The sequence below is a fragment of the Gouania willdenowi genome, chromosome 16 (genome assembly GCF_900634775.1).
Source record: "Gouania willdenowi chromosome 16, fGouWil2.1, whole genome shotgun sequence".
NCBI classification, from domain to species: Eukaryota; Metazoa; Chordata; class Actinopteri; order Blenniiformes; family Gobiesocidae; genus Gouania; species Gouania willdenowi.
This window is the reverse complement of record NC_041059.1, coordinates 36,451,821-36,470,739: the sequence shown is the minus strand read 5'-3', so window position 1 is coordinate 36,470,739 and position 18,919 is coordinate 36,451,821. Positions and strand designations below refer to the sequence as shown.

General features: G+C 37.0%; 1 protein-coding gene across 3 annotated transcripts in view; it reads left to right on the top strand.

Moving 5' to 3' along the window:
* grik2 (glutamate receptor, ionotropic, kainate 2) overlaps nt 1-18,919 on the top strand; it is a 376,713-nt gene that overhangs the window by 158,646 nt on the left and 199,148 nt on the right. For all 3 annotated transcript variants that reach the window (XM_028469698.1, XM_028469697.1, XM_028469699.1), the window contains exons 6-7: nt 7,447-7,500; nt 15,002-15,175. In XM_028469698.1, the coding sequence (XP_028325499.1) occupies nt 7,447-7,500; nt 15,002-15,175 (228 nt within the window). The remainder of the gene's footprint in view (nt 1-7,446; nt 7,501-15,001; nt 15,176-18,919) is intronic.

Below are 18,919 nucleotides of genomic sequence, written 5' to 3'. Positions count from 1 at the left end.
GTCTTGCAGGTGATGATTTCAAATCTGCATTTCCATCTGTTTACATGAACGGGTAGTCAGAGAAACAAAAAAAACATTTATTTTTTATGCAACTAGTGAAAAACTAATAAACAAGCTATAATGACCTCATGTAAAGGATTTTCAGTATCCATGGGTGGTGAAATAACCCAAAGTTGGGGTCCAAAATAAAAGCTTTATCCTAGAAATTAAAACACAGATCAGATGTTTTCTTGCATTCCAATGTGCAGTTATGGGCCAATGAAAATAGTAAAAAATCAGATTTCAAGAGACTGTCACCCAAGAACCAATGCATAAATGTGACTAATCATTAGTGATGTGAACAGTCTATGTACATAGCTCAAAGCTGATCTAATTACAGGGAGCAGAGACATATGCTAAGTTGTTTACTGAAGGCCAAAACATGGTCCAGTAGGACATCAAATTTCACAAAAAATCTCTTGGGATCTCAGCGTGTGCTTGTATAAAATAAATATGAAATTATTAACAACTCCATTAACTGCATTTAGCGGGTTTGGTATGATTAGGGCTATTTTACCAGCCTGTTCTATTTACAATGTTTCATGTGCAACTTTGGCGAAATTCTTACCCATGGTGTCCATTACAGTAGATCACGTTTGGAGATATTTTCAAGGTTTGGTTTGAAGCCCGTGCAACGCACCAATAGTAGCCTAACTGAACAAGCTCACAGATTTAATCCATTGTTTATCCCACACGATTGTTAAAGGTGGGTTACTATGACAACTTCACATGAAATGTATTACAATAAACTTTCTGATCTTGTTTCCATACTTTTGGCATCTTTCTTTAACTAAATAACATTTATCATGTGCATTAATAACAACTATCTTGTAGACTTATTCTGTTTATTCTACCCTTTAATATTTTGCTGACAGTAAGTCCATTTACACATATTCATATGTCTTCTGCTTGTAGGTCTATAAAATATTTATGACAACACGATTGAGCCCTTTCGCTCTCCAAGGGTTTCTAATCCATAACGGAGCACTTGATCTTCAGAGAAGGTCAAGGACACCTTTCATTAACACCGTCAGAGTGGAACCTTGCTAATGGCAACTAATGAAAGCCATAAGTGTCCCGCTCTTATGTTCTCCTCCAATTATACACTATTGTGGATTAAAGAACGATTCATCAGCTTTCTGCTCCAATCTGGCAAAAATAAAGGCCTTAACAGAGTCAATAAGGGTGGAATATACTTCATTATTATCATATACTTCATTACAATGAAACATTCTTAAGGGTCTGAATAATGTGGATGATATCGAGGTAAAAAACAAATAGTGAAACAACAAGAGAAGGAAAACCAAACACTGAGTCTGTGTCGACCACTCACTACATTTTCTGTCAGTCCAACAGCATCAAACTCAAAGTTACTGCTGAATACTGGTGTTGTCATCTTTGTGTGGTTTGCTAACTGCTAGAATTATATTGATAGCAAAATGGTCTACTATAAAATCTATCCAAAGGTTGTCCAAGCCCTGAACTGAAAAGTCTGTTCACTTTCAAACACAGTCAGCTACAGGCACTTGAACCTGTCAGAGCCAACCTATTTATGGACTGGAGTACATGGAGGAATGATGATGACTATGTAGGAGAAAGATGCTCAGGATGGAGTTGACAATAGATGGGTTTCCATGACAGATATTGGCAAAATACAAGTGATATTTCTAAATGTTGCGCTTTGAACGTGTTTCCATTGAATCTCTTGAGACTTTGCTGCAGGTAGATGGACGCTCAGAACCTCCTTATAACACTTCATATTGCTTTATTGTTTTATGTCTAATGTGATAATAATCGTTTTTTAATGCTAAGAAATGTCCCGGTCTCTTCTTCTGTCCACATGTACTGCCTCATGTTTACTGGGGGAGAAGGGGTCATGTGACCAGGTACATCACATCCTGTGACATGTATTTGAAAAAAAGTGTTTCCATAGTGCTTTTGCATAAACATAAGGTGTAAAAAGGTTGAAATGGGTTGAAATGGGTTAAAGGTTTTAGCTGAAAGGGAGCAGACAGCTGAACATGTTAATGGTGGAATGGTTCAAATCAGTTAGAAATGGCTGATGTTCAGCTAATGCTTGGTTAGTGCTAATGCTATTGCTAGGCTAATGCTATTGCTAGGCTAATGCTATTGATAGGCTATTGCTATTACTAGGCTATTGCTATTACTAGGCTATTGCTATTACTAGGCTATTGCTATTACTAGGCTATTGCTATTGCTATTACTAGGCTATCGCTAACATTAGGCTAATGCTAGTGGTAGGCTAATGTTAATGTTAGGTTATTGTTAATGCTAGGTTTATTTAAAAGCAAATGTTAAGCTAATGAGCTAATGCTGAGCTAATGTTTGGCTAATGCTAGCACTAGGCTATTGCTACTGCTAGGTAAATGCTAATGCTAAGCTAATGCAGTGCGACGCGGGCCATCACCTGCATCCTCGCTTGAATTTTCTTTCTATATTCTAGTTATCTATGTTACACACATTTTTGTCAGCGCAAATCTCGAGATGGTCTATATATTTAATTCTATTTTTTCTTTTGCCCCCCTGGCAAAAATCTCAAACTCCGCCGATGCATCATATCAACGTCCAGATGAGATAGTGATGTTCAGATGCCGACCTATTCTGGATGTCGTATAGACGGACACGATATGGACATGATGTGGAGGTCCAGTGGACATCGGATGTTTAGTGGGATAGGTTGATCCGTTGCATTTCTTTTCAATAATAAAAATAAAAGTTGTTTCTGTAATACATTCCATTGCTCTATTTATCTTTGTAGCTGACCATGAATGAATCAAACAGACATATTGGCACATGGATATTCCTCATTCTAATCGCTGGGTCATGTGAGTGGGCCGCTGCTACTGTACATCACACAAGAAACTGAAATCCCTCTCAAGGTTTCCCTCTCAATAATGTCAGCCACTGTCCATTCTCTGTTCCCGCGTGGTTAATCATCCTCTCAGCACTGGACTAATCTGTGATTCATATTGGGTTTGATTTGGCTCACAGCAGGACGGACAGCACTGCATCGCACTGAAAGGCTGGCCTACAGCCTGAACTTATACGCCCACAGTCTGAGTGATGATGGAATCATTCAGGGCATGACGATGATGCTTTGGAGTCTCATCGCTGAGTTGTATTTTATCATCTGATTGTTGCATTAAAAGGAAAAGGAACACATCACTACATGTGGGAAATATTAGTCCCTAAAAATACTGGATTCATTGCAATTATGAGAGTATGAATTGTGATGTGAAGCTGCTCCAGACACATATATGTGGTAAAGTTTGTAAAGCTAATGGGCTTTTCTTTGAGGATATTACCAGATGACTAATAATAAACCTCCCCTAACTCTTATATATTTCTCTGCTGCTGGAACTTTATGAAGCACTAAAGAGTCCCTACACTATAAACCCTGTGAAGTCAAACTCATTCACACGCTGCAGTTTGATCTCTAGTGTGTCGCAGATAGCCAATTTTAACAATATCATGCCCTAGTTTAAACTTATAAATGATCTATACAGTAATTAAGGACACCTACAATATCTAAGCTACAAATGATGAGTATCAGTCCGTACAGAATGTTCACCTCAGAATTCATTGATCTAGTGAACAATCTTTGTGCAAGCTCTTTGTGATGATTTCAGAATAATTGAGAGTTATTTCTTCTTTCCTTAAGCATGTGATTCCACCACAGGACAATTATGTCACTGAATTATTTGGAAATTTACACAATGGGTTTGGAGTGTAGTTACTCTTTAAGAATCATTGCTCTAAAGCTCCAGATTTCACCCTTCAGTTTGACGTGACGCATGTGCAATGAAGAGTTTGACCTGACCTTAAATAAAAGTCAGGCATTTTGAGACGATTTTTGACTTGTGCGTCTGTTTTTGGGATCGTGCGAGTCTCTGCTAGATGGTGTGTCGTGCATAGTGTAGTGTACATGGGGTAGGATACATTGTGTAGTTTACATGGGGTCACGAGAAGCGATTAACACCTCACGACCAGCTCCCGATCAGCATTTGTTGGGTCGTAAGAAAATCAAACATGTTTGAAATCCAGTCGCTCCTTGAGAGCTTCTCGTGAAGGTATCTCACATCAAGCAGATGTCAGCAGAGCCAAGGGCCGGCTTACCTTAAATGCTTACACTGCGCATGCGCGAACACCGTAGGACCGCTGTAAAAATAGACGGACCGTACTGCCCACGTCTGTCCAAACACTTCCTGGTCCATCACATCGCCATCTTTTCTTTTTTAAAGCTCTTTTTGCTGAGATTTGCGAGTGTCTCTCCACTTCCGGGTTCTTCTTCTTCTGTTTTAATGGCGACTTTTCAGAGTTTTTCTTCTTCTTCTAAGTTGTATGTTGCATTTCCGGAAACAAGACCCCGACGTATCGTGTATGAACAGACAGTGTGAGCAGTCAGATCGTGTCATTGTGTTGGTCCGTACAGTGTGAGAACATGAATTGTGAGCTGTGCACATTCGGGCTCTGCACATGAGACAGCCCGAACGCGTCCGACCGGAATGAAGCCGATGTCTCTTTAAGCCGAACCCATTTCAACCCGACACTATACACATCCGTGCGCGTGCATGTAAGAATGATTCGAGGTGAGTTTCTTTATTAACTCAACTTTATTTACCAGTCAATCATTCTACATCCAACTGTTAACATGTCAAGCAGCTTCATGTGCCCTACAGACGGTATACATATTGGTTTACGTCAATGTGCTAAAGCTGCTGTAACACGCAACTCAGCAACCTGCTCTCTATGGCTATGTTCACACTGCAGGTCTTAATCCTCAATGCGGATATTTCTGAAAAATCAGATTTATTGTGTGCTCGTTCATATTACACATTAAATGTGTCCTCTGTCAGTTTGAAGTATGAACGCAATGCGACCCTGAAGTGACCCCCATGCGCAAAAGAGGTCCTGAGGTACGATGTGTGTGTGTGTGGGTGTGGCCTCTTTATCAGTTGTTTGGTGATCATATTGCTTTACCGGTGTGCATGAGGGAGGAGCTAACGTGTGTGTCCGGAGCAGGTCTAGCAAGAAACTGTACATGATAATGACTGGCGGATAAATGCTACAGATGTTTTTCCCAGAAACGGAGTTCCATGTCCTGCTTTCCATTCAGCCCTGGAGCAGAAGATGGTCTCCCCTGTGTCTCCTGACCATGGGAGACTGGAGACTGGAACGCTATGGGTTACCAGTGCATGCACAGGCACGCAATGTGTTTATGGAAGGAAACAACATGGAGGCATCTGGTCTCAGCGTGTGTGTGGCACTGATAATCTGTATATGATAATAAATATTTATTAATGTCCTCTGTTTGGAACGCAGAATTATGACACTATCACATTTTGATGACGTAAAGGCTGGATAGAATCAGACAGCAGTAAAATTGCAAAATATCAGATAGCCTATAGTGTAAAGATCAAAATTCAGCCCAAAGTTTGGGAAAAAAATTAAAACTCTACTGTAGATGCAGGTACAAGAGGAATGGGGGGACTAACAATTTAGTGATCATTATAGGGATTATTATAAAGCATTATTCTGGTGTTTCCAATACACTACGATTACATTGGTGCTATGTATATTTCATTGTTGTTCATTTAAACCATTCCAAATGGTTTCTTTAGGAGCAACATTAATTTTTTCACTAGTACAAACCTATGCAAATATTTTAGTGTAAAACATGTTTTATTTTTGCATATGCTCAGTATTTTTTTAAAAAAAATGTTCTTACGATGTTATTTCAAGTGAACTCTAACGTGATTCACATTGGTTTTCTAAAGTTAATGCTGGGATTATGTTGTATTCTTTCAACATTTTCTACATTTAGGAGAAATGAAGTTAGGTACTAATTAAAAAGTTAACATCATTGGCATCGTTTGTTATACTGAACTGAACAAGCATGCATTAACCACCTTACTTTCAACATTCCACTTCCAACATTGGCATTGGGTTTAAATCCCTTTGTGTTGGGCTCCTTTATTATAACCATCTGTGCTGTGAAAAGCAAAGGCTGGCACACACGTCTCTACATACTACTGTGAAGTGGAAAAAGAAACACTTTAGGTTTTTTTACACTTCTTTATTACACTCAATTGTTTTCATATTTTTGTGGAAGCCACCGCACACACGCATAACGCACGCACAACGCACGCACACGCGTACGCACACACACACTATGGGGGGTGGATCGCTTCTAAATTCATGCGCATCAGTCCAACGAACGCGTAAACAAACACGTACCCTGCGCCTGCACGTCTGTACGTCTGATCTACATTTTCCATAGAATGGGTACACGGGCACAATGCACAAGTCACGTCCGCACGTGTGCTTGCAGACATGTTAATGTGTTAACACGTCTGCAGACGCTTTCATGTGCACACACATTAAAGTGTCTGCACACACACGCCACACCTGGATGTGAACCTAACAAACATATACACGTAGACGCAGGTGTGGCATGAGTGAAGCTAAAGCGATCAGGTGACCTTCACTATGTGGCACCGTCTACGTGACATGTAAACACAAAATATTAAACGCTTACGCGTGCAGGCGTATACACGCGTGCAGGTATGAGCGTGAGTGTATAACGGACCACCATTTAGACTGGTTACGACACCAGTTCATAGAGTGGTAGTGACTGTAGTGTTACGCTCTGAGTCAGATCGTTGCTGTGATTGGACAGGATACAACATTCACCACTCACACACACTTATGGACTTGCAAGTGTGTGTACACTCCTGCACACGTAAGCGCCTAATAGTTTGTGTTGACATGTCACGTAGACGGTGCTACATAGTGAAGGTCACCTGATCGCTATAGCTTCACTCATGCCACACCTGCCACTACACCTAACTACGTAATTAGGTAAGTTTAGTAAAAAAAAAAAAAAAAAAAAAAAAAAAAGGTAAGTTTAGTGAAAGTTAGGCAGGAAGGTACGCATGCGTTATACTGGTGCACATTAATTTAGAACGATCCAACCACCCCCCACACACACACACACACACACACACACACACACACTGCAGATGGTTAAGTTGAAGAAGTGACTTCAATTTCCGTCCAAAGGTCGCACTCTTTACAACCAAACATAATCCTCTCTGATGTATTTTTCTGTTCATGCTGAAGATGTGATGAGATGAAGCTGCGTCGCATCTTTTTTGCAGCTCTTTGGCCTTTTTAACTGGGCCTTTGTGTCTTATCTCAGAGCCTGTGGCTATGAATTGTAGCAGAACACATGCCTCTTCACATTACATGGTGAAAAAAGCCAGAGATGATACAGTGTCACAAACAGACAAATGCGTGTGTTCGTAGAATATGAAAAGTATGACATTTACTAAGCCTGTCTAAATATAAATCTATTTATCTATTTTCTCTCTCTCTGTGTTTCAGGCTCTGGCAATGGGGATGATGACAGAGTATTATCACTACATCTTCACGACACTGGTAAGTAATAAGAGCCTGGACTATTAGTCATTGGTTCTAACATACAATTCCATATTATCAAAATGATTTGTTCAAAAAAGAGATAAGGATGCTTTTCCATCCTTCCCTTGTGTTAAGCCCTACATTTCATGCCTATTTTCTCTGATCAAACCCCATTTTCTCGTTTGAAGTGTAATCAAAGCCAAAGAAGGTAGTTATACACTACTTTGTGACATCATTTGTTATACTTATATTATATATTTTTAATGGTTTCATCCTTTCACAGTAGACACGTGCCTCTTTTCCATCACTTTTTTTTTCTCCACATAGACGCCACTGTTTTTTTTTTTTTTTTTAAATCACGTGTACTATTTTTTTATTCACATGAATTTTCCTTTTTGTTGGTTTATGACAGGACTGGAAAAGAAGTGTCTGTGTGTGTCATAGTGTTGTGTATTATTAGAAGGCAGAGTATAAATTACTTGCATACACATACAGCATTATTGAACAAAGGATAAATAAGTGAAGTCTGTCCCTCTGTTCTCAGTCATTACAACACCTGTATGTTTAGAAGAAAATACACATCCATCCCATGAATATGAATCCTTTGATTATTTTGTCTCAAAACCAAATTAAAAAATATAAACTAAACTAAAGAAACAGTTTGTCTGTTTAAAAATTAAATCTGGTTCTGTTTGTGAGATATTTGGATATTTATGGGGAAACTAGGACGAGAGCTTCATGTTTTAATCTCACCACACAGAACGGACTTTTATTTTGCTGCGTGATAAAAAATGATCTTGTATCATATTGTCCACCTCACATCGATGGCAGAGATGTAATTTGTGTGTTGATGACGTTTCATCAAAGATTTATTAATGCAGGAAGTCCGAATTTGTGAATATCTGCCAACTTTACCGAACACTGCGAAAGAAAACATAAATGTGAGCAGCTTTATACGAGCTAAAATATCCACACACTGAATGAAAACAGAAGCAGGACCAGAAAACTGCTGAAATAAATCCTAAAGAGTCCTATTGTGTGTGGAGACCTGGTCCAGGACCTGGGGAGGGAAACCAGGTGTCGTGGACTTCAGTTCTCGCTGTAATACAAACAGAACAATAAATAAAATAAAATAAAACAAAACAAAACAGAAAAACGCTGCTTATTTGGTTTTTCTGTATTTCTGTTTTGGTTTTAAATCATTAAAACAAAATAACCACACTGTTTATTTGTTATTTTGATTTGGTTTTCAAACTAAATACCCAAAGGGTACACAGATTAATATGGTGCAAAATAATGCATTTAGGCATAGATCTTCTAATGAGTACATTTTTAAAAATTTTAGGCCAAACTTTACAAAGTTTATATATTTCTTTTTTGTATCAAAGGAAACATTTTCTTAAATATCAGTTCAGACGACATGATGGAACAAAATTGCTTTAGGAATGGTTCATTCTAACCAATCTTTTAAAATTGTCTGAGCATACTTATCAAATGAATCAAATGAATTGTACATTTCACATAGTTTTACTCATGTCCACGAACCCAAAGTGGAATTAATTGAACCTTTTCAAACTATGGCTCCACTGCACTGAAAAGCTTTTTTCTGTGCGTTCGATGACAGCAGTCCTTGGCAAACCGCATGGGGCAGAATAAAGTTAGCTCTACTTGGCATCCAGCTTCTGATTTCTATTTTCAATGCCAAGATGTTGCAAGTAATACAGTAACAACAGCATCCAAGAATTATTGCACGGAATCAATTTAGCATTATGCTAGTATTTAATCTACCAACAAAAAGAAATGATAGTAATGGAGGCTGGTCAATGCACTCGCCCTGATTGACTGATCGTCTGTGTATAAAGACGTTTTCCTTTTTTGTTTTTAAAAATAAGTTCTAGATAACACTGAATTGTTTAGAATCTAAAAACTTACATAACATAGTTTGAGTAAAACATACTATTTTAACACACATAATTTGACCTGATGTGGGTAAAAGTATTTTATGATTATTTCTGGTTAATAAACTTGCTCTAGAATTGTTTGACGCACCTTTGGCTTTTTTTGTGACCGCTGCACTCACATCAGGGAGTATTAAAGGACTCCCATAAAATGCCTCATGGTTGCTCTGCTTCAAGCATTTTGTATTAATATTACAGTTTATGTTGTAGATTCCGTTCACTCGTATTCCAAACATGTGTTGCAGGGTCACAGAAGGTCTGCACGATGCGTTCACCAGCAGCACTGCAGAAATCTGTAGTCTAAAACCAATGAAGAGCAACTCTGTGTTTGTACCTGATCAGATTTAGAAGTGACCAAGCAGAGGCTGTAACGTTGTCCCGCCCCCCGTCTGTGTGACAGTAGGCCGCTACACCCAGTGTTGTGCTAGTTACTGAAAAAAAGTAACTAGTTACCATTACTAGTTACTTCAATCACAAAGTAACTCAGTTACTATTTTGATTACAAAAAGTAATGCGTTACTGGAAAAAGTTACTTTTGAGTTACTTAGAATTAAAGAATAGATCTTTTTTTTGGTCATTTGTGTCCATACAACTTGATATCAGTGCTGTATCAGAAAATAATCCACTGTTCATCAACTCTGTGGTTAAGGAAGCTGGCTTGTAATCAGAGGGTCAGTGGTTTGAATCCCTCCTACCCTACTGCTCCTGTATTATCATTGCTTTGGATAAAGCCTCTGATAAATGAAATGTTATTGTATCCAACCCTACAGTTTATAATCATTTACATTCACAGAACTAAACTCTGCTCAGTATTAGTCTTTACAAACACCAATCTGACTGAAACACTAAGTATTTATTCAATACCAGTTTATTTACCTGAGACCAGCAGAAACTGAAAATGTTACGAGTTGTGAAATAAATAACACAAAACAACCTGAATATTATTCAGAATCAATCAATTTTGACCAATTCTGCTTTACAAAAACAACCATAAATGATGTGCAAATAAAGCACAAAACCGCTGCTCAAAATATAAAACAGTTATTTTTCAACCTTGTAAGAAGAATGTAAAGTAAGCTGTGTGTATTCCAGGTGCACATTCTGCTGTTGAAAATGCTTATAAAAATAAATATGGAAAAACAAATTCACAGCATTTTTCTCAGCTACACAATGCTAAACATATCAGTCTAACGAGCTGCTGTTAGCAGTGACTCAGCAGTAGCAACAGACTGCTTATTTACAATAACGGTGCAGAGGCTTCCATCAAGTCCACCAAGCTTAGCTTCACCAATGCATGTATCTTTAGGAGTCAGATGAGTAAATTAATGAGAAGCTTGTCCTGCTCTCATATTGACTTGCCATGATTGGTGCACGTGATGTAAACAGAGACATGCCAACAATGCTTCTTCTTCTTCTGTTTTATGAGGTTGGCACGGCGTTCCGCAAAAATATGTAGTGCCACTGTAAATAGGAAGTACACTGCAGCTAGCAAAGAAATGGACAAACGCACCATATTGTAATGGTAACTGCATTATTTCTTTAAAAAATATTGCGTTAGAGTACCAGTTACTGTCAGAAGTAACGTTGGGGCGCCAAACACTGGCTACACCACACTTATGGTTTAAATCAATTTAGTCTTAAAAGCAACTAAATAAATCATTATCTCATGAGGCTGTAGATAAAAATACTGAATACACAAATCATGTTTTGATTCATACTAAGTGACTAAAGTAACCTGATTATTTCTTTGTGGGTTATCAAAGTATGCTAGTCTTTCCAAGAATCTATCTGTCTGTGCTTCGTAATAGAGGGTTTTCACGGCGCGTCATTACCGCATCATCAAACAGGAAATCGCCATATTGGAGATACTCAGCAGGTAAACAAAGCAGATCCTGAATGTTGCACAAAAGGAAATGGTGAATTATTGCCATGTTTTTGGATCTACCAATTGTTCAGACCGTGAAAAACATTTGGAGTTTTATAGACTGCCAAAAGTTATAACAAATCAGTAAGAACAATGTCAAAAGCTATCAGAGGAAAAGAGTGAAACTAAACCAGGATCTACAAGGCATATCAAACTGGAAGTCCTTGAAATGAAAAACTCTTGGCTAACATTACATCTTGGGTATTCATGCTATCATACAGTTAAGGTTAGGTTGATTAAAGACGTTATTGCAACTTTCTTTGGCCTTCACAACACATCTGTCGTTGAGGACTTGATACTGCATCTCCCTCACCCATCCACACACCATCTGGTTATAGGTCCCCAAACTTTTATAAGCTTTAAGGTCTTCCGCTTGGCGAGAAAACCAGGTAGTTAATGATATCGGGCTCTCTGGGTCGTCATTGATCCAAGACCAGGGAGCCAACTCGTATGGATCTTCACCACCAATAAAGCGTAACTTTTCCAAATACGGTGCCCTTTCCTGCAGACCAAGTCCTTCCCTCTAAGCCTGTGTATCTATAACATATAGTGAGGAGCTTTTCTGTGGTTTCGGACATTTATCCATCGCAGTGTTTACCTCTGAATGCCTCCAATATGGCCGCGCATCCTGGTTACTGCCCAGAACACAATGTAGGTGAAAACCTCTATATACTTACCGTATCTGCCCATTTCTTACTACTGCCAATCTATACAAATATTGCATTATTAGAGCATTTCTTTGGAGACAAAAATAAAATTAACAAACTAAAACATTTTTCCTTTCACATGTTCTTCTTCTGCTGCCAAAGAACAGCACAATTGGCGATTGTTGTGTAAAGTTGGGGACTGTCATTAAATGTATTACTGCTGGTCATTTACTGACCATATAATCTCTGATTATTTATCATCATTACTATGAGGAATGTTATATTTACATTAAATTAGTAACAAATACAAAGATTTTAGGAATCTGCACAGTAATGTGGTTTATTTAAACATGAATAGGAAATAGGAATGAGTCATATTACATTATTTCTGACTGGGGCTGAGCGATATGGACTAAAACTTATATCTCAATATTTTTTTTAACCAAACTGGCTATATGCAATATAAATCTCAATATTTTTCATTGAAATAAAGTCCGACCAGAAACACAAGATATTGCCAGCCCTATTTCTGACATAATAATGTGTTGGTTTTTTTCTTTTTTAAATGAATTAAAAAAAAAAAAATAAATAAATAAATAAAAAAAATAATAAACTCTGTGCGATGAGTTGAAGCTCTGCTGAATGAGAATCAAGATAAACTAAGCCTGCCCTTTAGCCTGGTCAGGAGCAGGCTAGCTGCACACAATCAATCACCATGGCAACTGATGTGCTTTGTCTTTGGTGAAGCGGCTGTTCCAGTTGCATCCAGGATTAACCCATCTGGAATATGAGGATTAGCCTAGCTAAAGCCCTTTATCTAACCCCTGGAGTGTCTGCCAGTGTCTGGGATCAAACACTGTCTGCTCTTCACCCCTGATTCACGTCAAACTCCTTTGAAAATTCAAATCTTCAGCTTTCACTGTCTGTGCGGTTCCTCGCTGTGGCTGAAAGGAGATGTTTAGACGTGAAGCTCCTTTCCTTTCTAACTGCACGTCTTCACTTTCTGCAGGATCATCTGTATCCCTTTGGCGTTTTTTGAATGAGATGAAATGTAAAAATACAGTCATGACAGACAGAGGGCTTTGTTGTCTTTTTACACATTGTTTTTGGCAGACAGAATGTCCAATAGTGAGTGCCTGCTTCTTCCTGCAGAGTGAGCAGCACAGCCATACTGAGCTCACATATGGCAGCTTGTTATTCCTGCCAGTGCTGCTTTTTCCTCTTCTCTTACCTTATGTTGACTTTCAGCCTGAAAGTGTATGGATGCTTTGATAAAGTTGATCAATGTTATACAGTACTCTATGGATTTTATCTATTCACCAAAAATATAACTGGTTGGAATCCAAATCACATAATTACAAAGATGATCATTATAGCACAACAAAAATAAGTAAAGAGAAGCACAAGAGCTGAAGTTCTTCTAAGTTCTGCTCAGCAAAAAAAAGAAAAAAAAGAAACAGAAATGAGATTGTATTTAACAGAAAAATAATTATTGTGTAATTATAATAATACTAAAACATTATAGCTATATGGATCAATTATGTATAAGGATTTCAACACATGCTATTTCATGAAATGGGCATCAGTGGGCAAGGTTTGTATGAATATTATGATGGGAATAAAAATAGAAATACATTGAAATGTTACACAGGACTATAATGTAACTAAAATATGGCAGAAATGAACTTGAATAGTTTTTGAGAGATATTAAAGATGATATTTTGACACTTTGGGTAACAGAATAAATTACAGAAGTAATTTGTTAAGTAATTTAAAAAAACAAAAACAAAAACTGGGCCCTATGAGATTAAAGTCATAATATTCACTGATATTTTGAGAATAAAGTTGTAATTTTATGAGAATACATTTTTATATTAATAAAATCTTAATTTTATGAGATTTAAGTTATGACATTTCAAAATTAAAGGCATAATATTTCAAGATTAGGTTAATATTTCAAGATTAAAGTAATAATATTTCAAGAATAACGTTTACAATAAATGATCTTGTTTGTGTTGCGGTCCCTCGTGCGTTACGGAGAATATGGAATATTTTGTGAGATTATAATTCTCTTTATGTTTCACACATGGTGAATTATTGAGCTTTTTGCCATCATCACCACTCTCTTATCAGTTTAAGGACTTTTAAAGACACTTTGCAGAGGTTTGCGTTTGTTCCGACAAAAGAACCAGACTGATTTGGAGAAATTAGCCTCTTTTGTGGACGTGGAACTGGTCGACTTCAGGTCTATCTGTGTTACGTTGCTATTCTGAGCGATATACCATTACGAGTTCTTTAACATACAGCTTTATTCTCGTGAAATTATTACTATTCTCAAAATATTACTTTAATCTAATAAGATTATGACTTTATTCTCAAAATATTACATCTTTATTCTCAAAATATTACTTTAATCTAATAAGATTACGACTTTATTCTCAAAATATTACAACTTTATTCTCAAAATATTACTTTAATCTAATAAAATTACGACTTTATTCTCAAAATATTACAACTTCATTCTCAAAATATTACAACTTCATTCTCAAAATATTACTTTAATCTAATAAGATTACGACTATATTCTCAAAATATTACAACTTTAATCTTGAAATATTACTTTAATCTAATAAAATTATGACTTTATTCTCAAAATATTATGACTTTAATCTTGAAATATTATTTTATTATAATAAAACTACAACTTTATTTTCAAAATATTACGACTTTCATCTCGTAGTGCTCAGATTTCTTTTTATTTTATTGTGGCCCTAACACTCCGTCATACATATATACAAAATTACTACATATTTGGTATCTTTTTAATGCATTTAAACATTTTTTAACTAAAAGAAATGCGGTTGGACAGATTATTTAGGTGTCATGTCATTGACCCACATACATGTAGATAGAACAATTTCAATATTTTGAATGCATGATGTTGGAGGTGAAGTGGTATGAATGTATAAATGTATGTGTGTTGTGTTCAGGATCTGTTTGCCCTGGATGTGGAGCCTTACCGATACAGTGGTGTGAACATGACTGGCTTCAGGATCCTCAACACTGAGAACAGCCAGGTGGCCTCTATCGTGGAGAAATGGTCTATGGAGCGACTGCAGGCTCCACCCAAACCTGACTCTGGTCTACTGGACGGCTTCATGACCGTGAGTCTCATTAGTCTCATGATTCTGTGTGTTGGTTCTTTGGTCAGTCTACTGCTCTGGCCCTGGATAAGAAGAAACCATTACATATTTGAAGAGCTATTCAGAAGCTGTGATGTCATATGATGGTATGACGGGGAAGACGGTGATGAATGTTTACAAGCTGTACATGATTGTAAAGTAAGCAAATATTCTGGAAGAATCCGATGTTGACTTCTGGTTCAGAGGAGACTTGAAGATATGAGTTCTCGTGCTGTTAGTCATCTTACCCAATCAATGCAAATAACTAAAAACAACTTTTTATTCACTTTCATTCATGTGAAACACTGTTGGAGATGTTGATTATTTGAGTTTCTAGTTTTTAGTGTTTCCATACACACTTCGTTCCATAGGTCAATACTGTAGGTTGAATAACTAGCACAGCTTCCTGTGTGATAGAAGAGATTAGTGGGTGATTAATCCATACTATTGGTATTGTTCTAACGTGAGTTTGTTCTTGGTAATCAGGATTTAAAGATTTCTGATAATGTTAAGTTCATAGCTTACTTCCAGTTTTTTGTTTGTGTAGGTTAGGATGTAAAGTTTGTTTTGTGGATTCCTGAAAAATTCATCAAAGACCATTTAAGTGTATTTGACCTTTTCATCATAAAGGGTGTTTTGTCAGAAAGTAGCAAGGCTAATAGCTAGTAGACCTAGAGTAGCTGGAGTAGACCTAGACCACTGCAAACAGGCAGGATCAGTCCAGGACCATCAGGATCATTCCTGAGATATCTAACTTTTTGAAATGGCCAGGATCACTTTGGACTGGCTCTGGGACTAATTAATCCTAACATCACACGCAGAGCAGATTGGGACACTTAGGCTATGTTTGAAATGTCACACTCCATACTATGCACTATGTACTGTCTACTATATATTATAAGTATGGTTAGGAGGATTAGGATGATTAGTGTTCCCACTGAAGTATACATGTACTTCCAAGATTCCCATGATGCATTTCAATCCTTCAACGACAAAAACCTAAAGCACACTGTATGAGGCTGTTATTGTAACTAAACTATTTCTGTGTGCGTAATCACATCTGTGTGTGTCTGTACCTTGATCTGTGTGTGCATGTTTCAATCCGTCAAATAACTTTATTAATAAAACAAACATTTATAAGTAAGGATGTAATGATTAATCGTATGGCAGTTAAAAATCGATTCATTGGTATCACGGTTGACATCGATGCTGTGAAAATTTAATCGCAGTACTTTTTTTAAACAGCAGAGGGTGCTATCCAGAAGTGTTGGCGGCAGTCGGAATCTGCTAATACTTTCTTTCTGGCCGCCTTCTACTCTTAAACATGTTCATAAATGATTCCTTACCCCTTTCTGCACTGAAAGAATATCTGTAATATTACGTGAATATCTGTAAAAGTCACGTTTTTCTATTAGCTCTGTCTGCTAGCATAGCATCTCTTCTTCACTGCTATAATATCTGCATGCCAACCGACCACTGGGTTACCAGCGCTCTCTGCTGGTCCAAACAAATATCTGACGCAAATACAATGCAATGTTTTTTGTTTTTTTTTTAAGTCCAATTGTTAAGTTACAAAATACATTTTCAGTTGCACTTTAAAAAAAAAAAAGAACTATTATGCAGTTTTGTATTGTTTACTATAGAACCAGAATTTAAATTATAAGGCTTATTCTTCATTTGTATTATTCCTTTATTTATTTCATTCAAGATTTATTTTTTAGTTAAATTACATTGTTTTGAATAGTTTATCAAGGGATTCTTTTGAAAATGAAAAATAAAAGGATTTTTCAGTCATTTAGGTACAGTCCCATTTTGTAAAATAAATTGTGAGAGAATCGTATCGTGAACCCAGTATCGTGAATCAAATCGTTTCGGGAGTTGAGTGAATCGTTACATCCCTATTTATTTAAGACATGTTGTTTGCCAACCAAACTACCTCCAAAAACACAGAAGAATAGGAAACTACAGCTAAAAAACAATCAGAAGAAGAAGAACAGGGGAAATAGACATTCAGTACATGCACTAATACTGCTTTATTTGTCTTAACAAAGAGATTAATAAAGCTGATCAGTTAAGAGGTGTCTCTAAGGATACTAGATGATAACTTAACCAATTGTTGCCTCGGCTCCTAGCGACAGTGAGGCAGATTCCATCAAAGACGGAACAGAAAAGCACTATTCTTCTACACAACAGTACACAATCCGTGTATTGTTTGTTCATTTGTTTTTTCATTTCAAAACTAAATTAAAATAACAAATAAACAGTGCGGTTGTTTTGTTTTACTAATTGTAAACCAAAACAAAAATACAGAAAAATAAAAGAACGGACAAGCAGCAGTTTTCTGTGGTGTAATGAATCTACTGGTGCTTGTCATATCTTGTGATCAACGATTAAACGTAAGCATCTTGTTACGGAAACATCCACAGACTGCAAGAAAACAGGAACAGAACCTGAAAACTGCTGAAATAAATATAAAAGATTCCTATTGTGAATGAAGACATGGTCTAGGACCAGTGGGGGGAAACCAGGTTTGCTCAGAACGTGACGTGCTGAAGCGCTCACTGTAATTTCCCCGTAAATATCCAAATATCTCATAACAAGAACATGATTTTGCCATTAGGATTTTGAATTTGAAAACAGAGAAAACGCTGCTTATCCGGGTAACGTATATGACATAAGTTATATATATATATATATATATGTATATATATATTTCATTTCAAAAATTAAAAAAGAGTCTGCTATGAAGTTGCCTTCAATTGGAGCGGCAACTGCTGGTTTGTAGTGGTACTGCAGGAGATACAAGTATTAAAAGGTTACAGATCACATTCGCTAAATGTGCTCTACACACACCGATCCAGGTACAAACACAGATTGGATTACGCACAAATAGTTTTGTTACAACCCTAATGGCCCCATAACACTGAGGCTAAATATTTCTGTTGATTCTCCACATAAACATTTTAAGTGAGAAAGTGACCAAGTAGAATATCAACATGTGCTCATTTGATCCATAAAACTCTCAGAAAACACATTTCATGCTGACATTTCTGAGATTTTTAGACACCCTCCATTGTGCTACTGACAAAACTTCCAGTTAACTTCAAAATAAGAGCCCCATTTACAAAAGGGAAGACAAGAAGAAATGCTTTTGTTTTGAAAAGTGGATGTTTGATTTTTCCCAGGATGATTTTACGACAGTATACATCCAGGTGTTTTTTGTGTACTCAATCTTTTCATACTGTCTAATGTGAACACACTACATACTCATTTTGACTTCAGACTTAGTATGAGTAGTACGTAACGTTAGTATGACATTTTGAACACAGCTTTATTTTCAGGACCTGTTCAGAATAATGTCCAGCTGCATCAGGTCAGATTTGCTCCAGAAATCTTCTCCTTCAATCAGAAACACTAAAACTCACCCGGGGCTTTAACGACAGAGAGGACTGAGTTCAACTGGGGTTTAGAGCAGAGTCTGTGCTTTTCCTTCTGTCTGATGAACCCTGCTGGGCTTTACTGACAACAATTTACCATTACTCTGATGATAGTTTGGTTCATTTTGGTGGAGAAGTCATTAAACTCCAAAATAAGTTTAAGAAATAACACATGGAGTCTCTAGCTGTGTTCAGATCACAGATTTTCACAAATTAAATGTGATAATTTAGTGTAGTTTCATTCTTTGTTCAGTCATTAAAACCAAGCTTTACACAGAAAAGCAAAAAG